This window comes from Beauveria bassiana (assembly GCF_000280675.1).
Source record: "Beauveria bassiana ARSEF 2860 unplaced genomic scaffold BBA_S00032, whole genome shotgun sequence".
Lineage (NCBI taxonomy): Eukaryota > Fungi > Ascomycota > Sordariomycetes > Hypocreales > Cordycipitaceae > Beauveria > Beauveria bassiana.
The window spans coordinates 264,898-289,628 of record NW_007930867.1 but is presented as its reverse complement, the minus strand read 5'-3'; the positions used below and the strand labels follow the sequence as shown (position 1 = coordinate 289,628).

Here is a 24,731-nt window from a genome sequence, read left to right as displayed (position 1 = left end):
ACTTATTAACTATGTTATAAGTTTTTAATAACTATTTAATAGCTAAAAGATATTTTAAGAAGTAGTTATATTTATATAAAAAGCTGCTTATCTAAATCTATTAATTATAAAAAAAATAAGTTATCACCTATAAAGTAAATTAAAGGTTCTTTGAAATATATACGTCTTATTCTATATAAAGTTATGGTGTTTTTATTAGAAATTATATAAACACTTCAATAATTCTATTTTCCCTATGTTATAATCAAAATCTATTAGTGGGCATACTAGAAAATACCCCCCTCCCTCGTAGGTACAGGCTCTGTTCGCTCATTAGCTCCGCCAGTATGCGCCATCTGACATCACCGGCTTACCCGGCACAAACTTCCATCAGCTTCCACCTGGGTCACAATGCAGCATCTGCCACAACAACACAACGCCATCTCTACTTCTGCATCACCATCACCACCTTGACTCGTGCAACAAAGCGCCATCACATCAGTTTTTACCCTCAAAATGGACTACGTCCAACAACGAATGAATGAAGAGGCGGCCAAGGGACCAGCCAGGTACGCACCGGTTTCGCGCCCGTTCGCCTGACCACCTCTGACCTCTGCCGTCTCTAGTGACTCCCTCTTCACGCCCCTCAACTTCATCCTCGTCTCCGCCGTCGTCTACGCCGTCTACACGCTCTTCCGCGCCCCCGCCAAGCACGACATCCCCAAGCCCCCTGCCGCCATCGTCTTCCGCACCTACACCCCGCGCACACTGCTACCCTTCGATGGCCAAGACGGCAGCCCCGTCTACATGGCCGTCCGCGGTCGCGTCTTTGACGTGTCGTCCGGCCGCAACTTTTACGGCCCCGGCGGGCCCTATGCCAACTTTGCGGGCCGCGACGCCAGCCGCGGCCTTGCCAGCCACAGCTTCGACGAGGACATGCTGACAAAGGATCTCGACGGCCCCTTGGATCCCTTACAGGACCTGGATGCCGAGCAGATTGAGGCCCTCGAGGGCTGGGAGGCCCGGTTCAGCGAAAAATATGAGGTAGTCGGCCGTTTGGTGTCCGTGACCGACTTTGACGCGGGTAAATAAGACGTGGCAAACTCGGTACCAAAGCATAATACAGAGCTAGACGATGAGCATTGAACCATATACCATGGCTATTGCGGAATTACGGCTCAGCGCTGTGCTGCATGCGCATCAGCATTCCATTCCAGAGGCTGGCGTTATTTCTTCTAAACCCCAGCGGCGCAATCCGCTTCAATTAAACACTGTGATGATATCTGCACAACCAGCGCCTGCATGCTAGGATGTAAGATTGACTTACTGCACTTGCTTTTCATAAACACCATACCAGAAATCCACGTAAACGTCTCGCGCTCTCATCGCCCTCGTAAGCTGCTTGGCATGCTCTATCGATGCAGCGCTCACTTCTCTGCGCTCGCTTTTCTGCACGCGCTGGTCTGCTCCTCAATGTTACAATAGCCGCCCGGCTAGCTCTTTGCTTCGTGCACGTTGGGCTTCAGGGCGTCGATAGACGACACATGCCGCGGAAAGAGTCCCTCCCGGACGGTGATGAATGCGAACGGCACTTGCAACTCGCCGCACTCCGCGACAAAGGTACAGATGTGCTCGCATCAGGTCATTGCGCGTCGAGCTTGAACAGCCTTCCTTCGGGGGAAAAGAGCTCCATTCCCCACTGGCCGGCGTTGCCGGCCGCAGCGAGCCTCCGAATGACCGAGTCAAATATATAAATGATGAAGTCGGCGTTTTCCACGACCGCCGCTCGCCGTATTGGAAACGCTGTCGGAAGATAGGTGGCTACCGAGGCCGAGCTCTGTCTCACGCTTTATTCTGCCGGCTGTCGCCAACAGAAGAAGAAACAGACCCAAGGCTAACCACTGCTTGCAATCGGCTAGTAATTGCTTGGATGATTTTTGGTACAAACCTTGATACGCTCTATCAAAGGCTAAAATACCGTGCCTTCCGATGCATCAATGATAGTCGGAATACGTATTGATCTGCATGGCGTGAAGAGAGGCCACTTATAAGTACTTGAAGGAGCGTCTCGAAGACGTCTCCCGAGCCCATTTCCTCCACACCCCGCACTTTCGGATTTATCGACCAAACTCAATACGATCCCAGAGCCTTAAATCTTCTTTCTTACCCTAAGAACATCGCACGGTGTACTAAGCTCTCTTACTCTTACAAACAGTCCAACCAGTCTTCAATATTGTCGCAAGTTCTCGAGACCAGAGAACTTACAATACACCATGGCTCTCGAAACTGTAGTCGCAGCAGCAACGCGCATAGTCACCACGAGCACGAGCACGTCTCGCATTGACACACAGTACTTGACATTTTCTACAGCTCAATATATGGCGAAGCTGACTCAAAACTCTAGTATACATGTGCTGCCTCCCAGTTACCTCAAGGCACTAGACGAAAACGGTGGCGACCCGTCTGGATGGAAGACTCCGAACTGGACCCTCGAAGAATGTGTCCGCTTCAGCGACACTATCGGAGCGTCATTCTCGGTGCTATCCGTGACAGCTCCAGGACCAGCCATACTCGGGCCTACAGAAAAGGGAAGGAGCCTGGCGCGAGCTCTGAATGAAGAGGTGTGGAGTGTTTGCCAGCAGCGACCGGGGCGGTTTGGCTTTTTTGCCAGCTTACCCGACTTTAATGATATTGAAGGAACCATTTTAGAGATCAAGTCAATCTTTGAGACAGAGAAGAAGGCAAACGGTGTCGTGATCATGACATCGTATGGCGACAAGCTTGTCGGTGACGGAGGCCTTCCGACCAATCTGGGAAGAGCTGGACAAGCATGCGGCCCTGGTATTTGTTCATCCGAGCCATATCAAGATCACGCCCGAGAAGATTGGCGGATTTCTCCCGCAGCCGGTTATTGACTACCCTCTCGCGACCACGCGGGCTGCCATGTCACTTCTTGTCTCGGGAATCATGACGGAGTGTACTCGCATCGAGGTAATCCTGAGCCACGCTGGAGGCACCTTCCCAATGCTCGCAGAGCGTGCCCTCGGCTCTCTTATTGTCCCGGCCATTGCAGAGCAATCCCAAGGGAATCCGATTCAAGCGTACGTGCGAGCATCTCCTAATGATACCAATGTTAATAAAACAAAAATGGACAGGAAATCCGCATCAAAACGTTTTTGGTACGACATTGCGCTCTCTACAGGCGAGGCGCAACTCAAAGCGCTTCTCGCGACGGCGCCTTCTGAACAAATCGTCTACGGAAGTGATTTCCCGTATGCTCCAAAGTTGGGCATCTATGCGGGGTTGCTGCAGTATAGTCGGTTTTCCAGGAGCGCTGAAGGCAGCCGAATCGGGCCCAAGAAACTCAATCAAAATGCGACCGTTTTACTGCGGAACCATTCGTTGGAGGGTTCTTTTTTGCCACAGGCCGTCGGCAAGGAAAATCAGATTTCTGGACCAGAGTTTGGGTTGGAAGATAACGATGACGCAAGGCATGCCAGAGAGCAACTCGACCATGGTTCTGACTCCGGAGAGGGAAATTGAGTCTTGATCTATGACTGCTCAACGCTGACTTTGTGTTGATTGAAACAGGGCAGGAAAGGTGGCATAGTGTCAATGCACTGAATTCTGTATGGAGTGGAGTGCGCCAGATAGTAATCTATCGAGCCCCAACCATAAACGAAGGTTCGGTTGTGATATCACCATACTCGTGAAAATAATTGAGACACGACATATTCTGCATGACGGAAGCGTCGATTTGAGAGGTCAAACTTTGCCGCGCGCGTCAATGCGCATACAGGAAACCGGCACTAAGACTCAAATGTCGTCCGAAAAGACATAACGTAAAGCATTAACTAGATACGAAGCAATTGAGGGACAGGTTTTTATCAGTTGGACGCTACTTTGATTTATGCAGATATGCTCATCTTCTGGTACACATGGGAAGATTAGTGTCGAGACATCTTCGGCATGTTCTAGTGTAGCTTCTGGTTCACAGCCTCTACAAGGAACTGATAAAAGATTAAAGACTTTACATACGTGTGAAGAAAGAAAAAATAGTCAATAAATCAATTACTATCATCAGAAAAGAAAAGAAAGAGGAAAAGTCTTATCTTGAGACCTGTTAAAGCTGTTTAACATTGAGCCTGCTGAGGGCTACTTATGTAATTATCAGATACGCGTCACCGTCACCGTCCCACCCGCTGCTGTGGAGGTTGTGTGGTGGAGGCTCCAAACGGGGCCTGCCAGCTTAGCAACATCGTCATCCCACATCCTGACATCTGCCTCGCGTTTATACGGTGGCCTATTGACATTGGTCGCTTGAATTCGGATATACCTGGTGACTATCACGGGACCGCCATGACGACACCCGCGCCGCCCGAGGATCAGGCTCGCCTCTTGGAGGATGCCCTGGTCGCCGTTCGACAGCAGACGTCGCTCATGCGAAAATGTCTCGACACTCCTGGCAAACTGATGGATGCGCTTAAATGCTGGTAAGTGTCTCCGACTCGCCGTCGCCAACATCTAACTCATCTGCCAGCTCGACTCTTGTCTCGGAATTGCGAACCAGTAGTCTCGGCCCCAAGCAATATTACGAGCTCTACATGGCCGTCTTTGATGCCCTGCGCTATCTCTCCGTCCACCTCCGCGAAAACCACCCCGTCAACCACCTCGCCGATCTCTACGAGCTTGTCCAGTACGCCGGAAACATCATTCCACGCCTCTATCTCATGGTCACCGTTGGCACCGCCTACATGGGCATCGCGGATGCGCCGGTCAAGGAGCTCATGAAGGATATGATGGACATGAGCCGTGGCGTCCAGCACCCAATTCGTGGCCTCTTCCTCCGATACTATCTGTCAGGGCAGGCTAGGGATTACCTTCCCACCACTGATAGCGACGGCCCGGAAGGCAACCTCGGCGACTCTATAAACTTTATCCTCACCAACTTTGTCGAGATGAATAAGCTCTGGGTTCGGCTGCAGCACCAGGGGCATTCCAGAGAAAGAGATCAGCGCATTAGGGAGCGCAAAGAGCTACAGCTCCTTGTGGGCAGTAACATTGTGCGCCTCAGTCAATTGGTTGATCTCGAGACTTACAAGTCAACTATACTCGGACCGCTTCTGGAGCAGGTTGTCCAGTGTCGCGATGTGCTGGCCCAAGAATATCTACTTGAGGTCATCACTCAAGTTTTCCCCGACGAATATCACCTGCACACGCTCGATAAGTTTCTTGGTGCCGTTTCCCGCCTCAATCCTCACGTCAATGTCAAGTCAATTGTCATTGGCCTCATGGACAGACTGTCTGAGTTTGCCGAGCGCGAGACCTCGGCCGAGAAGTCGCCGGAGCAGGGAGATCGCGAGGCCGAGACTCTGGCCAAGCTTCTGGCGAATGCCAAGTTGGAGGGGACTAAGAGCACTGACGAGACTGAAAATGAGGGCGAGACTGGGGGCGAAGTATCCAAGGACAAAGATGCAAATGGCGAAACCGAAACCGAAACACTCAAGCCGGACTCGGCCGAAGAAACAACGACTCAAGCCGACGGCAGCGTACAGCTGTACGAGGTGTTCTTTGCCCAAGTCAAAAATCTTGTCGAGGCGCAACACCTGCCCATCCAAGATACTATTGCTTTACTCGTCTCATTGCAAAATTTGGCCCTCAACAACTACCCCGACCGTCTGGACTTCGTCGATCAGATCCTTGCCTACGCCGCCACCAAGACAAAGGAAAATATGAATAATGCCGACTTGCACTCTGCCCACGCACAGCAGAGTCTTCTGGCTCTTTTGCAAGCGCCACTGGACCGCTATGTTTCAATATTCACTGCCCTATCGCTTCCCACATATGTACCGCTCTTTCAGGCCCAGTCCTATCCTACCCGTCGTGCCGTCGCCGGAAACATTATCCGCACCCTTCTTAAGAGCGAGACTAAGGTTGTGAAGACGGAGCAGCTGGAAAATGTGCTAGAAATCATGGCTGTCCTCATCAAAGAAGGCAATCAGGCTGCGCAAGGCTATCCCGCCACTCAACGCCGTCCTGTCGAGACGGATGAGACGATACAGGAGCAGGGTTGGCTGGCAAGAATGGTCCATCTGCTACACGCTGAGGATAACGATACACAGTTCAAGCTGCTTCAAATGACGAGAAAGGCTTTTGCTGACGGTGGCGACCGCATTCGCACAACGACACCACCGCTCATCACAGCAAGCTTGCGACTCACGCGCAAATTGAAAGCGCGGGAGGGTCTAGATGACAATTGGGAGACGCAAAGCAACGCTCTCTTTAAGTTTATGCATTCCGCGCTGAGCACTTTGTACTCGAGGGTCAACGGATCTGGTGCATCGGAAATGGCACTGCGATTATTTTGTGCCGCGGGCCAGGCCGCCGACATGACGGGTTTCGAGGAGGCCGCGTACGAATTTTATGCGCAGGCGTTCACAGTGTACGAGGAAGCCGTCTCTGATTCCAAGGCACAGTTCCAGGCTGTGTGTGTTATTGCGTCGTCGCTTCACCAGACTCGCAACTTTGGCAAGGAGAACTACGACACCCTCATCACCAAGTGTGCCCAGCATGGTAGCAAGCTGCTGCGCAAGCCGGACCAGTGCCGCGCCGTGTACCTGGCTAGCCATTTGTGGTGGGCCAATGCTATCCCGGCCAACCGAGAAACGGAAGAGTCTGATGTAAGTCCTATGTGGCAGGTTCTTGTAGAATAAACCATGCTGACCAAGCAGCTGTATCGGGACGGCAAGCGAGTGCTTGAATGTTTGCAGCGAGCTCTACGCGTAGCAGACTCGTGCATGGAGACGGCGACGTCGATTGAGCTGTTTGTCGAGATTCTGGACCGCTACGTATACTATTTCGACCAGCAAAATGAATCGGTAAGTCGGCTGCATCTCCAAATACCCCCCCATTCACACCGTGCATGAACTGACGTTGCAGGTTACCACGAAATATCTCAACGGACTGATTGAGCTTATCCACTCGAACCTGAACGGAAACCAGCAAGAGTCTGCCTCTATCGAGACGAGCAAAAAGCATTTCCATCAAACGCTGGAGAATATCAGAAGCAGGCAATACGAGGGGGTGGTGTTGTATCCGAGTTAGATGTACGATTAATCATGTCTGCAGATGCCGAATCATCTCAGATGTACTGCATTGTAATTATCTCAGATATCCCGCATTGTAAATTCACGAGTTCTGTCCATATTATGTGCAATGCCGAACGTCCAATGAGTGCATTGAGCTGCGTCTTGGCGACAGCTCTAACTAGTCCACGCGGCTTCAGGGGCCACTAAGGTTGGGGCGGAGCAGCGTCACCACCAAACCCTCAAGGATAGTCAACGGCCTTCCTGCAACGTTGGTGGCCCATCATTTTTTATCTATCCCTTTAATTCTGTACCTCGTCTTGCCCTTCTTTGCACGCATTTTCTTTGTTTCTTTTGCATCCGGCTGTCCCTCGTTCGGTCCTTACCTACTGTTTCAGAGCGCCCGGCACTTGTCACGCAACGTCGCCCCCGGGCACGATAGATGGCCCTGCGCATCCAACATGCCTTCGGAAAAGGTGCCTTTTTACGACCCCACGCCGCCGACGTACGATGAAGCTCTCGCCGGTAGCAGTCGATGGGTGCCGCCTACCCGCGATGCCGCCGATCAGCGCGGCGCCACACAGACGGAGCAGCAGTCGCTGCTGAGGCAGGCCGGCAATGGCGAGTCCTCCCGCAGGACCGGATATCACCCGCCGACGGTCGAGACAGACGATGAGTCTGATGATGATGGCCTGCTCAGCGACGGCGAATCCGAGGAGGAGCAGGTACGACGCGAGATTGAGGAGATGGACATGGAGGAGCCCGATCGGTCCCTGAGCTCGACGTGGCGCAAGCGATTGCGGATTCCCTCATGGAAGTGGTCCTGGCGACCAAGATTACCGCGTTTACGCATCCAGCTTCCCTCCCGATCGGCCGAAACCGAGACCACAACCGAGGAATCTTCAGCAGCATCTGCATCCCGATTCAACTTTGAAAACTTTCAAATACCCCAGGTCAACACCATGTTCCTGGTTCTTACCTTTGCGCGCATCCTGGCGCTATTCATTATTCTCGGCTTCTTCTGGTTCCTATTTACTAGCGGACTTTTTTCGGGCCTCAACTCGCCCCTCACGAGTGGCATGCGCTTCAACGCGGAGGACTTACGCAACTTTTTACAGCAGCGCGTCGAGCCTATGCGCATGCGGGCTTCTGTCCAGCACTTTTCCAGCTACGCCCACCTTGCCGGCACCGAGGGCGACTACGCCGCCGCTCGCGACGTTTATGCCATGTTCAGCAAGGCCGGTCTCGACCGTGTGACCATGGAGGAATATTTTGTATATATAAACTACCCCCGCCAGGACGGTCGAAATGTGCAGATTTTGGACGACAGCGGCAAGGCCACCTGGACGGCCAAGATAGATGAGGAAGAGCGCCACCACGAGACGGCCGGCCGCCAGACGCTCGCATTTCACGCACACTCGAAATCAGGCGACGTGCGTGGACCCCTGATCTACGTCAATTACGGCTCGAAGGCAGACTACGAAAAACTGAAAAGCGACGGAGTAAAGACGGAGGGTGCGATTGCGATAGTGCGGCATGGAGGTACTGAAAAAAGTACCGCCTTGAAAGTGAAGCTCGCGGAGATGAATGGCTTCGTCGGCGCCCTCGTGTACAATGACCCGAAAGATGACGGCTTTACCCTGGGTGACGTGGCTCCTCAGGGTAGGTTTATGCCTACCGACGGTGTGCACGGCGACTCCGTCAGTCTGATGAACTGGATTCTGGGAGATGTGCTCACCCCACAATGGGAAAGCGAAGAGCAATCGCCGCGCGTCAAGGTAAGCGACGCTGTTGGACTGGTCCAGATCCCCAGTCTGCCGCTGGCCTGGCGAGATGCGCAACCACTACTGCAGAGCCTCAAAGGTCACGGTCAGGCGGTCCCTCCCGACTGGAACGGCGCTGTGCCCGACGTGGAGTGGTGGACGGGTGACTTGAGCTCCCCTACTGTGCGTCTGCAAAACGAGCAGGACGAAGTGGAAAAGAAAAAGATTTGGAACGTGTATGGGAGGATCGAAGGCATGGAGACGGGCTCCAAGTCGATCATCATTGGCAATCACCGCGACTCGATGGGATTCGGCGCGGCCAACCCGCATACGGGCACCGCCGTCATGATTGAGCTAGCGCGAATCTTTGGCGATTTGGTCGACCGAGGTTGGAAGCCGCTGCGCAGCATCGAGTTTATGTCGTGGGACGCGGCCGAATACAACCTCATTGGGTCCACGGAATTCGTCGAGAAGAACCTTGACCGACTAAAACAGGACGCCTACGCGTACATTGATCTTGGCGATGCCGTGACGGGCACGACGTTTTCCGCCGCCGGGTCGCCGCTCCTCGAAAAAGCGCTCATGCACGCACTCGGCCGCGTAATCGATCCTATGGCCAACGAAACGCTCAAGACGCTCTGGGGTCGCGAGAATGCACAGCTCCTCGATCTGAGCACCGGCGCCGACCCGAGCGACTACATTCCGTTTCAGGACATTGCCGGCACCAGCTCCATCCACCTCGGCTTCGCGGGGGAGTCGTACCCGTACCGCTCGAGCTACGACACATTTGAGCTGGTGGACCAAGTTATTGATCCAGAATTCGTGTATCACGGGCTGATGGGGCAGATTGTGGGTTTGCTACTACTTGACCTGTCTGATCGTGCTATTCTTCCGTTTGACACGAAGCGCTACGGCGACAAGCTCAAGATGTGGCTGGACAATCTGGAGAATTGGACCAACAACCGCGCTCGCGGCAAGCTGTCGTTTGAGGAACTCAAGGACGCCGCGGGCATGATTCAGCACAATGCGGAAAAGTTTGGTAATTGGGAGCTCGAGTGGGACTCGGCGGTGCTGGCGAGCAATGGGTGGGAGTCGAACGAGTATGGGGCGGCGCGCACCATGTACAATGACAAGATGGCGCAATTTGAAACGGCGCTTCTGGATCCGGATTTTGGCGGTGGCGTAAGTATCTGTTTCTGTCGTTGCCAGCTCATGCTAACCAGTTTTAGATACCCAATCGTACACAGTTCAAACATGTCGTCTTTGGCCCGCCACTGCTGTCGACCAACGATGAGGCGCTATTCCCCGCCATTCGTGACCTGATTGAAGCTGAGGACTGGTCGGGAGCCAAGGAGGTCATGGCTAAGACGGCAGGCATGCTGCGGCATGCAGGCGCGCTGCTGTCCATGTCGGAGCCTTAGCTTACATGTATTCTACGCTGGCATTCACGGAGTTGGGTATTTAACTAATTGATTTGTTGCAACGCTAACCAACGCCATGCCGTACTGGCAATGCACTAAACTGAGGGGTTTACTATCCCAATCTGGTAAAATCGTGAAGACAGCTAATCTGAAAAAAAAAAAAAATTCGAGCAGCTCAACCTAGAAACTCATGAAATCATAAAATGCAGCTCATCGCCCATCACTTTTTTCTGAGAACAGCTACCATTTCAGCACCTTTTGCGGAAAGAATTCGTCAATCAGGTCCATATAGTAGGGCTTGAGCTCCTCGACGCTCGGGACGTCGTCGCTCTTGCTGTAGAGATCGTACGGATTAAACGCCTGGACGGCGCTAAGCATGGCCCAGTCCTTGTCGCACATGAGGTGGCGGTAGGCGCCCTCGCGGTGCCACGGGTAAAAGGAGTGATAGCGGATCATGGCGAGGGCCTCGTCGGGTAGGCAAGACTGGTCGCGGACGACGTGGTACAGGTACTCGTCGTGGCCCCAGCTCAGCATGACGTTGTCGAGGCCGCAGCCTGGCGCGTAGACGCCGAGCGGCGACGAGTAGACGGGGTGGCGGGCGTCGGGGTTGGCGGGGAAGGTGTCGGCGGCCAGGACGATGCGCGGGTCAAAGGCGCAGCCGACGGGAAAGGTGTCGCCGACAACGTCCCACTGGCCCTGCGTGCCGAGCTCGTCAAAGAAGAGCATCAGCTTGCCGAGGTCGTGGATGAGCCCGGTGACCTGCATCCAGCGCGGCTTGCCGTCGCGGCGAATCGCCTCGGCGGACTGCAGCAGGTGCTCAATCTGCGAGAGGGACGTGTCCGGGTCCGACTCGTCGATGAGCGTGTTGAGCTTCTCCATGGCCTCCCAGATGGTCAGCTCCGGCCGCGGGCGCGAGGCCGAGTGGAAGCGGCTGCGCGCGGCGAGGTTGTAGGCCACCGTCTGCTTGGCGTGCTGCTCGCGGTAAAAGTTTTTGACGCGGTCGCACGCCGTCTCGTACTGCCGAAAGGTGGCCTTGTCCTTGGAGGCGTCAAACTGCGACGCCGAGTCGTACTTGATGGCGTTGACGTCGTCGATGGCGTCGGATGTGTCTTCGAGCGCCTGGCCGGCCTTGGTGACAAAGGGCACGGGAGGGGGAGAATCACAGAGGGCGGTAGGTGCCATGATGGATTAGAAAACGAGGAATTTGAAGAATTGTGTTGTTTTGGCAATGTTTTGGGTTTGAAAAGTTGTTTTTTGTTTGTCTTGTTGGCTGGAAGAAGGGTAGCAAGCTTGGGTCAAAAGGCGAGCAGGGCTTTCTTTATATCGCAAATGGCCATCACCTCGCGGGTAAATGCAAAATTGACATCGAGTGATAATTCTACGTCACTTGTGTGCATGGCGCCGGCGAACATTTACATGGCGGAGATCGACCCATCGTCATGCCCGCGTTTTGCGTGTGGTATGATGGAGATTGATGTAATTCTCGGCGGACATTTCTTAAAGAGGATGTTTGCATAGAGCCTAGCGCCGAAGGTTTCCTGGAGCTAACATTGGGGAGGCCAGTCGACGCCGCCGGCGTGTATTGCCGAAATAGGGAATTTCTTTTTATAACCAACGTTGAAAGACTAGATTGAGCAAGGGGCCACGGAAATTTTTAGCTAGAATATAAGGGTAAACCCCCACGGTCGCTGCGCGGCGGGCCGCCAAGAAACTTGGCGGCCCGGTTCGCGATCAGCTGGCCGGCGCATGGTCCGTTGCTCGTTGTGATTTACTTTTTTCGAGAAACGGTCGGTTAATCTGGAGTTGGCGGGGTAAAGGATGGAAACAACAGGTCATAAGTAGCGAGAGTCAAAAACTTGCCATGTCCAGATCCGTGCATCTGCACATCGGGTTACTTGACATGCTTCACCCCCTCCCCCCCTCTGCCAAAAAGTGTCCGTGGCCGGCGAGAGCTGCCGCATGTTGCGAATGTAGGTGCATCACCAGCTACTCTTTGGATATCATGCTCGATATGTTGCCGCCCGCCGACAGTTGCGACGGGCTTTGATGCCGTGCAGGTGAGGCTCGTGCCTGGAAAGTGGGCAGACGGAAACTGGGGAAATGTCGGCGGCAATTCGGAATGGATTGCAATTTTCATTTCTCCGTGACAATGGCTCTGTAGCGTAATGTGCTCCGAAACCATTCGTAAATTATCACATGTCCCTATTTTTACTTTTATCAAGTGTTGTTCTCACTAATGCCTCCAGTCGATCCGAGGGAACATGGTCTCGACTCAGTGATTCGTGGGCGACCTCTCGGCGACGGTGGACTCGTATGTCAGCCTTTGTACAATGGAGATGGGACTTTTTAGCTAAAAAGTATTTGGTGGCGAAGCTTCAAAGACTTCGTCAAGTTCATAGGCTGGCATAATGCCTGCCACATACGCCTCCTGCGAGTGGTACAAGTGACACATCAATCGGGACCTGCCTGGTGGCAACAGCAGCACGGCAATCCTTTCCGTACTCGTTTAGTACTACATCAAACCTACTCAGTCATTAAAGAAACCTCTATAAGGCGTGACCATGTTAGCTTGAATGCAGTTTGTGCTTGCGAGGCCTCGTAGTCCCGTGAGCGAAGGAACGGCGCCCAATCCGCGTGCGCTGGGCTCTCTGAATTGACTGTTATCACGAAATAAATCGCAGAAATACCTCCGAGTATAATCCTTCAAGTTGAATGTTCACTGCCATAGAAAACCGAAATTAAAGCCGCAACTGATGTGTGGCCTGATTGGTCCCCCATCAGACCTCCCGTCTTCCGTTATCAGCGACCAAAACTGTCATTACCAGAATCACTGCTCAAAACTCTATCTGTAGAAAAGAAGGCTCGGAAGTAGAACAACGAAGATTTCATGAAGAACTACAATACATGGAGAATCATCAACGATGGCGGGGGCTGTGGTAGTGATTATGAGAGGTAGATTGCGAACTGGCCATGATGACAATTAGAGGGCAATTTGATTGTTGAATCTCTTCGAATAAGCTTCGCTTTTGATTGTAGTGTAGTCTTTTCTCTTGTTCTTTTGATCTTGTAGCTGTCGGTTGTGCGAGCCTACTGAACTGATAATCGTCATGAATCTGCTTTGTCGGAGCGGCAACACTGCAGCTTGACGCTGTCGAAACCACCTCAGTTAGCTATATAAAAAGTCATATACTATGCCCGTCTCAGCTCGACCTGATTGAAGCATGCTTGCTGTTTTATTACAAGATAAGCATATGCCTGCCGACGGCCCGTGGTGGAATAGCTGATTGCATCTGCCCTCGCCTCGGCATATCTACTTATGAACCAAAAGCAGAAACTTGCTTTTTGACGTGAGCTTTTCTTCTCACATTCTGATTCTCAAATCATGCCCAAAGAGGCAATCACCGAGCATATGACGAAGCAGCAAAGGAATCAAACAGGGTTGTTAGCGTCATAGGCTCGCCGCCTCGTCTTCCCTAGGGCTTACATTCTGCCGCGCTGATCCGCAGCAATACTGCATCAGCGCTGACGATTTATTTGACACTTCTCATCCGCAACCTTGGACTTGACAACTTTTGACAAGCTGTGAGCCTGTGTTCGATCATGTCTCTCTTCACTGCAGCACTGACCATCTTGTCCGCCTTGCCGCTCGCTACGGCCTGGATCCCGACTGTGAAATCCGTGTACGAATTCGGCAACGTCGCGGATCCGGCGCTGAACCGAGACTCGTGCGGTTCCGTGCGCGTCGACGACCGCATGCTGTGGACGTGCCGCGACACGCAACCCTTTGGCGGCGACGGCAAGCCCTCGCTGCCCGTGTGGTCGAGCAGCGCGGCATGGACCAACTTCAACGGGCTGGCGCTGCCCGACACGCGCATGTACGCGACGAACAACCGAAGCCCGTACTTTGCGCAGCTGGCCAGCGAGTGTCCGGTCAACTCGGCCGGCGGCTGCCCCGACGGCACGCGCTACGCCATCTGGCCCGACCAGCCGCCGGCCATTACGGCGCGCAGCGGCAACGTCTGGGCCGGGTATACGTGGATCGCGCGGCAGCACATCCGGAGCGACTTTAGCAGCGTGGTCAAAGATCCCAAAGTATCGCTGTACAAGTTTGTCTACGACGTCAAGAGCGCGGATCGCAACGCGGTCCCGCGCATGACAATCGTCAACGAGGCCATTTTCCCTCAGGGCAGCTTCCCGTTTGGCACGCACGGCAGCGCCGTCAGGGACGGGCTCGTCTTCCTCTGGGGCAAGGCGTCCAACGGGCGCATCGCCATGGCGCGCGTGCCGATTGGCGCCGTCGAGGACGCGAGCCGCTACGAGTACTACGTCGACGGAAAGTGGACGTCGCAGCGGCCCGGCATCGACAATCGCGGCGTCGAGGTGGCCAACTCGAGCGCTGGCGGGCAGGGCACGTACTTTTTCTCGCCGTTTTGGAAGAAGTGGGTGTGGATTGGGCAGGGCGGACTGAGCATCGCAGCAGATTTCTACATTACGACGGCGGATATCCCAGAAGGGCCGTGGGATGCGCCGCGGAGCTTCTACAGAGGAAAAGATGGCGGCGCGCCGCTGTCGGCGTACACGCTGCAGGCGCATCCTGGCATGCACTTGGCTGGATATCATGATGGAAATGATGTTTTCATCTCGTATACTAAGAATGATGATGTATACACTACGCCACTTATCCGAGTCTTTTTCAACTAGTTACATGGGCCATGATGGACTGCCATGATCGAGCCGTCTAGAAGTTCATGTTGCAGTCCATTGCCAATCTTAATCAGATACGGTTAATTCGAAACCCATGATTATCAAAGAGCTCATCAATACAGTTAATCGAGAGATTTCCGGAAGCAGATCATAGACTTGGACGGGGATACCGCGGGCGTAGGGAGCGGACTCGGTTAACAATTTCTGGTGCGGAATGGCATCATCATATGGCGTGAATGGTACAAGACTCGGTTGTGCTTGCAACTCTTTTGTCTGTGACTGACCTAGGCAACTAGGGTTGAGAATAACTATACAACGAATTAAATCATTCTAAACGGATTAACCCCACAGCGGGGGGACAAAGTAAATGGCCTATAATGAGAATCCTTGAAGTAAGGCTACCTTTTTATTTACTATGTATTAATTCTAGAAAATAGCTTTCAGCATAGAAAAGTTAACTTAGGATAATTTAATAGCTAAATAATGCTTTCTATTTTATATATAAACTCTGTCTATATTCTATTATTTGCATCTCGTTCTGTTTCTCTAGGTGCTGGTGTAGTGCATTATGAGGATGGGCCAGCTTTTTTGTCCCCTCCTTGCCCCATTCCTCCCTGCCACGTCCGCTATAGATCCCGCCACTAGCCTTACCGTGACCCCACATGTCGCAACCGTTGAATTAATTTGTTTCGGCTCATCTTTTTTTTTTTTACCCGACAAGGGGGCTGACCTGCAAGTCAAGGGCTACAAATCAAGAGCACTATCTCGACGCGCAACCTGGCCGATCTCGCATCGACGGTCGATTTGCCGGTCTACGCGCGCAGACATGGCCATGCTTCCGCTCGGCAGGTTCTTGGTCGGCATGCCGTGCTGGCCGTTGCACAAGCAGTTTCGCCGCACCGTTTTCGTCGCCGCCGTCGCCCTCTTCTTCGTCGCCCTGCTTCAGCTTCGCTACCATGGCAGTCCGCTTCGTAAAGCGCCGCCCGAGGTCAAGCCCTACCATGTCAACACCATTGAAGACGACAATGAGCCGCGCACCATGGTCACGTCCAGCGCCTTTCACCCCATTGCATTCCCGCCGGGCCACAACAAGACGCTCGAGGAGCTGTGCGCCAGCTTTCCCCGCCACCTGCTCGCCCGCATCCAGCCTGTGCTCAAGACGGGCTTCAGCGACGAGCCGGGGCGCATGTTGTCGCAGATGGAGAGCTGCAGCGCCTGCTTCCAGCCTGGCGACCTGCTCGTCTTTTCCGACCTCGACGATACGTACCGGGGTCACGAGATCATTGACATTCTTGCGACACTGCCGAAATCCTATCACGAGTTTGAATCATTCAAGCCGTACTTTGAGCAGAAACGCTTACGCGACAGCGGAGAAGCCACCACCAACCCGGATGCGCTCAAGGCAATTGACGGCTGGAAGCTCGATAAGTTCAAGTTTCTTCCTCAAGTGCAACAGGCGTGGCAGATGAAGCCAAACCGGGATTTTTATGTGTTTTATGAGACAGATACGTGAGTGTGCCTGCATAGCTAGAGATATATACGCCGTTGCCACTAACATAGCGCTGCCCTCTCAGTTATGTGTTTTGGGATCCTCTATTACGCTTCCTCGACATCATCGATCCGGATACGCCTCTCTACCTAGGCTCTGCTTCCCCAGGCAGAGGAGACGAATTCGGAAGGATTACACTTTTTGCCAACGGCGGCCCGGGCTATGTGCTGAGCCGCGCGGCGGTAAAACATTTGCTGCAACGCAAAATCGGTCCGACAGGCGCTTACCTCGATCCCCCGTTTGCGGAAAAATATCGCTACCTCATGCATGATGCGGAGTGCTGCGGTGACAGCGCCCTCGGATTTGCCCTCTGGCAGAGCGAGATCCAGATGCAGGCCCTGTATCCCATGTTTGCTCAGCACCCGATACAGCATCTGCCATTCGACGCCATGCGCTGGTGCTCGCCGCTTTTCACCCTGCACAAGACCAGTTTCGACGACATGCGAGCTCTGTTTCAGTGGGAGTTTACTTCCCGATCCAACGATGTAAGTCTGATTCCTCGCGTACACGCGCATCCCAAGGCTGGGATTTTGCTTACAGATGTACAGTACGCCATGCGACATCGAGATCTATGGGAGTTTCAGAAGCCGGGCAGCGAAATGCGGCGCATAAACTGGCGCAACGACGACAGATTCGGGCACAAGGTGGAAAACGTCAGCATCGCCACTGGAGAAGAATGTGAGGAGCACTGTCGGTCGGTCGGCGAATGTTTCATGTGGTCGTGGCGTGGAAACGCCCTCAAGGAGTGCTTCGTGAGCGAGAGCGTAATGCTCTACGGACAAGATGCCCAACCAGAGGAGATTGAGCGCAAAAAGGAAACCGATCCGGAGAAAACTGAACAAGAAGAAGGTGCACCCGAGGAGGTGGAGCGCGTTCCGGTCACGTACATGTCTGGCTGGATCGTGGACAAGGTGAAGGAGTGGAGAACAAATCACGATTGTAATGACACGCTCTGGTTGTCGCACAGCTTTGGCCGCATGTTTTAGCGGTTGCGAGCCAATGTCAACGATGAGACTCACGAGGATACCAGACCAGATGAGATGTATATACGCTGTATTATCATTTAGAATATGGGAACCAAAGGCTATTGAATTGACAATGTCAAGCATAATCGCACGCCAGAGATGCAAGAATCTTGAGCTATCTTTTTCAAGAGCTTGACGACTTAGCCAGGTAGCTTTGTTGTTTACAAGCTGAGTACAGGCTGCGCACGACGATATTATGCCTTCGTTACAATCTACAATGACGGGCTTGTCGGTATACCTGTTGCGCACTCCTTTGAGTCCAAATGAATGTGCTACTTTTCATTATTCACTGACATCAAGGAGACTGTTACTAGGCCGGACGCTGGAATCCCTTGTTCTCGCATACACCTTGTCAACTTGTGCTTGGGACTCGTCTATGTCCTGTGAGCGCTTGATGGGCGAGATGAGCAATTCGGCCGCGGCCTTGTTGCCTCTATAGGACGCCGATGTCGTCCGCTCTCGAAGAAGTCATACGGAAAGGTCCGGACAATGACGGTCCTCTACGAACACCCTCTACGAGCGGAGGGAGAGACCGGGGGGATAACCAAATATTGAAAAAAAAAAAAAAAATCACCAGCTTCGTTTTGTCGGCGGATATATGTTCAGGGCTGCGAATCCTATGCGACGCGTGGGTGCGCGGGTGATGACTCCACGACCAGGGCTGACTCCAACTAATTAACGCCTTAAAATCAGCTGGTGGCGCATCTGTCCACAGCATGACCCTATCACAGTCTTTACAGTTGACAAGGGCTCTCTCTCTTAGAGTCATCACCGGCAACGGCGCCGCTGCCGGTGGCGTCTTGTCTCAGCCATGGCTGGCAACGATTGGGCGAGGAGCGGTGCCTGGAGACGACCGACGAGACCCTCCTCTCGCGTCCATTGGTTCTGGGTCGACGAGGATTATTGCAGGCGAAAGCTGAGCAGGGCCCACGATAAGGCCCACGATGGGCTTGTTGGAGTTTGGATGGTCCGCAAAGCAGGGGAGCATATGAATGGAGAATGGAGCACAGACGAGCAGACTTTTCTTCTTTTTTCGTTTGTGAGAACAGCATGGCAAGGGTGATAGTAGATTGCCAAGACAATTGCCTAATAAATAATCATTTATCAGCAAGTTGGCCAGTGTCTGTCCCCCTGGTTTAAGACTGGCTTGTCTCTCCAGATTGGGAGAGCATGAAGAGACAGTTGCTGAATCTGCCGATTCGACATTGTTTCTTTGCATGGCAAGTCTGCCGATCGTAAATGCACTGATTCGTCCATTTCTGGAAATGTCGTATAGGCGTCTCCGCCAGTGCAGCAATTAAAACAACCGCCAAACAATTTCCTTGTCGCAAGATGGCCCCCCCTCCCCTTCCAAGGCCAGCTCCAGGTGGTCCTTTTCCCCCTAACTTTTAATTGCACCACACGAAGCAACTAGACTCGACGTCGCGTGGGGGCAGTGTGGCACACGCTAAAAGCGCGGCCCCATGTTCCACCAGTGTGGCGGCCAGTGGCTTTTCCAAGATTGCTTCGATACGACCCTGCGACGGAGCCAGAAACGAGGGTGGTGGAGTCCTCGACGCCCAGCCGATCTTTTCTGCATTGTCCTTTTGTGGATGGTCTTTGGTGGTCAAGTGGTGTTATTATAACGCTCAAGAACTAACTCATAATAGTTGGCCAAACCGGATGAACCGAGTGAGGCCGGTTCATCCTTGTCCGAGGAGGCGGGGGCCAAGGTGGCCGCAACTGAATAAACTATGCATACTCTGTTATATGCCACCAACACTAAAACTTTATCTTCTCCACCCACCTTGCGTGACCAGATCTGAGTCTTTCTTCTTCTTCTCTTGCCCGCTCATCTGGAGGAGATCAATATAATCGGGTTGCGCGCCGTCTGTTTCCGAGCCGGCCTACTCTTTCGTGTCCCTTTTTTTGCGAAACTGTCGCAGATTATTCTTTTTTTTCGGGATTGTATCGGATCAGCAACTAGCTTTTTCTCTCCCGCATCACCATCATTATCGTCATCATCATGTTGCAACCACGCGAAATCGAGACGCCGTTCAACAAGTCGCCGCTAGTGCGGGCCGTGACGGCCTTTCTTATGGTCTTTAGCATCCTCGCCGTCGTCACCCGCATTGCCACGCGGCTGCTCACGGCGGGCAGCCTGAAGCACGACGACCACACGGTGATTGCTGCGACAGTAAGCTTTGCGACCGACATTCGAGGCGGGAATTTATTTCAGGCATGGTTTGGTGCTAATACGGGGGGGTATAGGCGCTGGCCGTTGTGCAGTCGATAGTCGTCATTGTGCTAGGCGCCAACGGCTTCGGTCAACATAATTACGCACTCACCGATACGCAGACATCGACCATTCTTAAGGTATGACCACCTGTACACAGAAGGGGGGAAAAAGGCACAGATTGTGTTTCGCTATCCGTTTGTGTGCTGACTGGCTGCCAACTACAGTGCTTGTACGCATCCGGCATCCTGTATATTGTGACTCTTGGTGTCACAAAGATCTCAGCATGCATGACGGTCATGAATGTGGCGCCGCTCGGTCGCAGGCGCGGCATCTTCTTCGTCATGGGCGCTATTGGCGTCTGGGCAGTGGCCTCGGTCGTCGTTGTCATTTTTCAATGCCAAATCTCTTCGCCGTGGAACTTTTACACGGGAAAGTGCGTCGATTTGGTATGGATACAAAGGAAACCACTCATTGTCTACCGAGTCTGACATTATGACAGCCTGCGTTCTGGCTATTTTTCGAGATCCTCAACATTCTTACTGATCTTGCCACAATCGTCGCCATGATGGAGCTGGTTTGGAACATTCAAGCGCAAAAGTCGATGAAGAGCCTAGTCATCTTCATCTTTGGCAGCCGTGTCCTGTAAGCTCAAACTGCCGTCTCGTATCTTGCTCAAGTGCAAAATTAACAAGCTACCAGCATTATCCCAGCTGCCATTTGCCACATCATCTACCTCAAAAGGGCCGTGACCGACTTCAAGTCCACCGGCGATACCTTTGCCTTTTGGCCGCCCGTCATCATCCGGCAGGTGGTGCAGTGCCTTAGCATCGCTACGGCCTGCATCCCCTACCTCAAGCCATTCCTGGACAACCTCGAGTCAGGGCAAATGCGTGCCGGCGACGCCCTCATGTACATGAAGTCCGGCTCCGGCCACAGCGGCAACAAGAGCGGCAACAAGAGCGCCGACCGCAAGAAGACGACGGCCGCCAGCGGCTCGCGCACGGTAGACGGCCCTAGCAGCAGCGCACACAAAGCGAGCAGCTCACGGCCGTCGACGAAGCCCTTTGAGCTGTCCAACATGGCCAACAGCTCCAAAGGGCCAAACGTGACGACAACCATCATGCATGACGACGCACAGCCCTCGTGGGACGGGCAGAGCCAATCCAGCCAAACGGTGCTGGTGCAGCAGTCGTGGCGTGTCGATGTGGAGGCTCGGCCCCAGTCGCAAGCATGAACAGGAATTGTAAAAAAGAAAGAAAGAGTACTTAATTAGAACGCAACTAGCCTGTTTTGTATGTGTAGAGCTCAAAACGAGCACCATTTCAGAAATGATTAATATGATTCATTTACCGCTCAGTCAGCATGATGCGGAAACCTTTCGACGGGCGTTCTGGAACAAGCAAAGAGCGGGAATCACCCGAGGGCTATCTCGGCGAGTCAGTTCCAGGTTTGGCAGTCATCTGAATCAGGAATGGTGGCGCCGTACGCCACGATCCGCCGTACTCACTGCCGGCTAATGTCTAGCACAAAAGTCCTGTGGGTGAAACATGGCGCTCGCTTCTGTACTTCTTTCCCGACGCATGCACGGTCTAACTACCGACGGCCAGCGCAACACAACGTCCCATGCATGGCATAGAGAGAGAGAGAGAGATGAGACGATGAACCTCTGCTATAGCTCATAATTGGCTACCTTTTCTTGCCACTGCAAATAGGGGGCGGGGGAGAGGTAATTTGATTTGAGAATGTTGGGGACACGAGAATGAGCTGTCGCGGTTACGAATATCCTCTCCCTTCTATAGCCTCTCTCTTCACCAATGAGAGCGCGAAATTTCATTGCGAATTTGCGATAAATGGTTCAGTATTACATCCCGCTCTATAGCACCGCCTTCTTGTCCCCTGGAACCTATATCTGTCGCATGATTTCGCATCTCTTACAACACATGGCACCGCCCACACCTGTCTAGGCCGAAAAGTGGCGAGGGGGGGGGACGCCGCCTAGGCCAAGATGCTCTGCTACAGGACGGGCGAGCAGGCCAGAATTGGGGGCCCCTTGGAAGTTGTTCTAGTTATGGAGATGGAAAGCTGGGATTCCGAGAAATGAAGAGGAAGCAGCTGCTGAAGAAAGTCTAGCCCACGCAATAGTCCAACCTTTAGTGTCTTGGGACTATAGACCAATACCCACATGATAACATGGGACCCGTGGTCAACTCGGCAGCTTTTGCAAGCGAATGGAGCAAACTGCACTGGCCAAGTTGGGTTGGCCAAGAAGGCTTTGTTGAGCATGTTGACCGAATTCTCTCTCGGTCCCCTGCTCGGCGGGCTTTCTGATTACCTCGTGAGCTGGTCGGGTTATTTGTCTATTTGCTGGTGAATGACTCGGGTCGCGTGGCACCCTGGTCGAATCGAGCCGCCTGAAAACGGACCAGTCGTCGCAGGAAAGAGGGTTATCAGACAACCTTGACCACTCCCATTGTTCAGCCAGCAAAAGATAATGCGCAACGAGGACCCTCTTTCAAGGTTACAGGTGGTTGGCAAACGACTTGGCCTTTTTTTTTCCCACCCCTAATAAATAATCTGCCCCATCTGCCATGCTAGTTTTGGTATTGGGTCATTACTTATCCCGCTCTTGTTGGTGCGTTTGTATTATATCCTAGGAGTCTAGGACCGCCGCGCCTCGTGGCCACAAGGACATTCTCTCGGTACATCCACCAGGGGCCCCCTCCCCTCTCGACGTTGCATTGAGACGCCGCACTACCCCCGCCTGCAGTTCATCGGCATTGACTGTCTCAAATATCTGGCGAATTTTCTATTTTTTTTTCTGCATCATATAACAGTCTTTGCCGTCTCGGGGTCTTTCCCCCCTCAATCAATCGCCCTTATTTTCTGTCTTGTGTTTCTTTTTAAAAGCGGTTCGCAGAGAAACATAGACTGCTTGTTTGCCCACAATGAGTCGAGTACATATGGAAAACCACGAGCTCAGGGAGATGGGCCCCGATACCAAGGGGTCCCGGACGCATCTCGATGACATCTCGCAGCGCGAGTATGAGGATCGCGCGCAGCTGATTCGCCTGGGCAAAAAGCCCGCCCTCAAGGTAAGTTTCTGCAAATGGGCACATCAATTCAAACAAGAAGAAAAGAAAAGAGAAGAAAGAAAAAAAGATTATTGATTGCTAACATGCAATGAATGAATGGGTAGCGCAACTTTAGCTTCTTGACCATTCTCGGCTTTAGCTGCGCCGTCCTCGTCACCTGGGAGGGCGTGCTCATGAGCTTCGCGCCGGGCCTTGCCAACGGCGGTCCCGGCGGTCTCGTCTACGGCTTCCTGTTTGTCTGGGCCGGCAACATCACCGTCTTCTCGACGCTGTGCGAGCTGGTCTCGATGGCGCCGACGTCGGGCGGCCAGTACCACTGGGTGTCGATGATGGCGCCGCGGAGCTGCGCCAAGTTTCTCAGCTACATCACGGGCTGGCTGACGGTGGCTGGGTGGCAGGGCACGGCGGCGTCGGGCGCGTACCTGGCCGGTAGCATGATGCAGGGCCTCGTCAGCTTCACCCGGCCCCAGTACGACGGGCAGACGTGGCAGGGCACGCTGATTGTCTGGGCCGTGGTGCTCGTCGCCGTCTTCATCAACACCGTCGTCAGCTCGCTGCTGCCCAAGATTGAGGGCATGATTCTCGTGCTGCACATTGTCGGCTTCTTTGGCGTGCTTATTACGCTCCTGACGTTTGGTGCGCAGGGCGATGCGTCGGCCGTCTTTGCCACGTTTCGCAACGAGGGTGGGTGGCCCACGCAGGGTCTTTCCTTCTTTGTCGGCCTCTTGGGACTTATCTTTTCCTTTGCCGGTATGTTCTTTGTTGTGCGCTTTCTGCGGTGTGTACATGGTTGCTAATCTTTATGGTGCAGGTGTCGACTGTTCTTTTCACGTAAGACTTGCCATCCAATGATGCCTGCTGCTTTCGGGCGAGTCTTGGTCAACGCCAACAATCCACTAACACCTTTTCTAGATGTGTGAAGAAGTTCAAAACCCTTCCGTTGCTGTGCCCCGGTCCATCATGGGTAGTATCTTCATTAACGGTCTCATGGGCTTAGCAATGGTTATTTCCATGCTCTTTGCCGCCACCAACATTGATGAAGCCCTCCAGTCGACCAGCGGATACCCCTTCATCGAAATTTTTTTCCAAGCAACGAACTCCAGGGGCGGCACCGCCGTCATGGCCTCGCTGATCATCTTCATGACCATCTCTGCCGTCGTCGGTGTCATTGCCACAACGTCCCGAATGTTCTGGGCTTTTGCCCGTGATCGCGCTCTGCCATTTTGGCGCACATTGTCCAAGGTACGACAGAGGATTATGAACGCTGTATTGAGGCAAAAGAAGACTGACAAAAAGACCAGGTCGACCCTACTACTCAGGTGCCCATCTGGGCCATCGGCGTCACAAGTCTAATCTCCTGCCTCTTGGCCCTCATCAACATTGGCTCCACGGTCGTGTACAATGCACTCGTCTCGTTGTCCATTACCGGCTTGTACTCGTCCTACCTGATTGCCGCCTCTCTGCTGTTATGGCGCCGATGCACCAACGGCTTCTCAATGCCCGACGGGAGCTCCCTTCCTGCTCTCGCGGATGGTGACAATACAGAGGGACTCGTATGGGGGCCATGGCGCGTACCGGGCGTTCTCGGCATTGTCAACAACAGTCTCGCCTGCGCCTACCTGGTCATCATGTGGTTCTTTACCTTTTGGCCACCAGCCCTGGTGTACGAGGCCAAGGACATGAACTTTAGTGTTTTGATGACGGGATTCGTCGTCATCTTTAGCATCGTGTACTACCTTGTTTGGGCAAAGAAGGATTACAAGGGACCTATTCGCGAGATCTAGATCCGGAATTATTCTCAGCCGAGCTGGCTGTTGTGCAACGTGCTCTCAGCAACTCTGGTATGTTGGTGTCAAGCAGGAATGGGATAGTAATGCGCGACTTGGTGCGACCGT

The 24,731-nt window shown here is 53.2% G+C and overlaps 9 protein-coding genes across 9 annotated transcripts; 8 read left to right on the top strand and 1 right to left on the bottom strand.

The window, feature by feature from the left end:
• Positions 1–495: 495 nt before the first annotated feature.
• BBA_08265 (membrane-associated progesterone receptor component 1) lies at positions 496–1,071 on the top strand (the record flags this gene model as incomplete). The annotated part of the gene is made up of 2 exons (XM_008603362.1): positions 496–548; positions 606–1,071. 2 exons carry the CDS (start codon positions 496–498, stop codon positions 1,069–1,071), a joined length of 519 nt encoding a protein of 172 aa, XP_008601584.1.
• Positions 1,072–2,252: 1,181 nt separating this feature from the next.
• BBA_08264 (2-amino-3-carboxymuconate-6-semialdehyde decarboxylase) lies at positions 2,253–3,522 on the top strand (the record flags this gene model as incomplete). The annotated part of the gene is made up of 3 exons (XM_008603361.1): positions 2,253–2,766; positions 2,798–3,080; positions 3,135–3,522. 3 exons carry the CDS (start codon positions 2,253–2,255, stop codon positions 3,520–3,522), a joined length of 1,185 nt encoding a protein of 394 aa, XP_008601583.1.
• Positions 3,523–4,338: 816 nt separating this feature from the next.
• Positions 4,339–7,083, top strand: BBA_08263 (vacuolar protein sorting-associated protein 35; the record flags this gene model as incomplete). Its single annotated transcript, XM_008603360.1, has 4 exons — positions 4,339–4,472; positions 4,520–6,659; positions 6,711–6,857; positions 6,919–7,083. 4 exons carry the CDS (start codon positions 4,339–4,341, stop codon positions 7,081–7,083), a joined length of 2,586 nt encoding a protein of 861 aa, XP_008601582.1.
• Positions 7,084–7,525: 442 nt separating this feature from the next.
• BBA_08262 (PA domain-containing protein) lies at positions 7,526–10,248 on the top strand (the record flags this gene model as incomplete). The annotated part of the gene is made up of 2 exons (XM_008603359.1): positions 7,526–10,009; positions 10,057–10,248. 2 exons carry the CDS (start codon positions 7,526–7,528, stop codon positions 10,246–10,248), a joined length of 2,676 nt encoding a protein of 891 aa, XP_008601581.1.
• A 240-nt stretch (positions 10,249–10,488) lies between these two features.
• On the bottom strand, positions 10,489–11,430 carry BBA_08261 (inositol oxygenase, putative; the record flags this gene model as incomplete). The annotated part of the gene is made up of 1 exon (XM_008603358.1): positions 10,489–11,430. The coding sequence occupies one exon, from the start codon at positions 11,428–11,430 to the stop codon at positions 10,489–10,491; it is 942 nt and encodes a 313-aa protein (XP_008601580.1).
• Positions 11,431–13,848: 2,418 nt separating this feature from the next.
• On the top strand, positions 13,849–14,949 carry BBA_08260 (uncharacterized protein; the record flags this gene model as incomplete). Its single annotated transcript, XM_008603357.1, has 1 exon — positions 13,849–14,949. One exon carries the CDS (start codon positions 13,849–13,851, stop codon positions 14,947–14,949), a length of 1,101 nt encoding a protein of 366 aa, XP_008601579.1.
• Positions 14,950–15,778: 829 nt separating this feature from the next.
• Positions 15,779–17,487, top strand: BBA_08259 (glycosyltransferase family 31; the record flags this gene model as incomplete). Its single annotated transcript, XM_008603356.1, has 3 exons — positions 15,779–16,461; positions 16,527–16,986; positions 17,050–17,487. The coding sequence occupies 3 exons, from the start codon at positions 15,779–15,781 to the stop codon at positions 17,485–17,487; spliced, it is 1,581 nt and encodes a 526-aa protein (XP_008601578.1).
• Positions 17,488–19,531: 2,044 nt separating this feature from the next.
• BBA_08258 (PTH11-like integral membrane protein) lies at positions 19,532–20,978 on the top strand (the record flags this gene model as incomplete). Its single annotated transcript, XM_008603355.1, has 5 exons — positions 19,532–19,702; positions 19,777–19,881; positions 19,969–20,190; positions 20,244–20,386; positions 20,444–20,978. The coding sequence occupies 5 exons, from the start codon at positions 19,532–19,534 to the stop codon at positions 20,976–20,978; spliced, it is 1,176 nt and encodes a 391-aa protein (XP_008601577.1).
• A 1,711-nt stretch (positions 20,979–22,689) lies between these two features.
• BBA_08257 (choline transport protein) lies at positions 22,690–24,620 on the top strand (the record flags this gene model as incomplete). Its single annotated transcript, XM_008603354.1, has 5 exons — positions 22,690–22,836; positions 22,941–23,586; positions 23,648–23,667; positions 23,749–24,078; positions 24,138–24,620. 5 exons carry the CDS (start codon positions 22,690–22,692, stop codon positions 24,618–24,620), a joined length of 1,626 nt encoding a protein of 541 aa, XP_008601576.1.
• Positions 24,621–24,731: the final 111 nt, after the last annotated feature.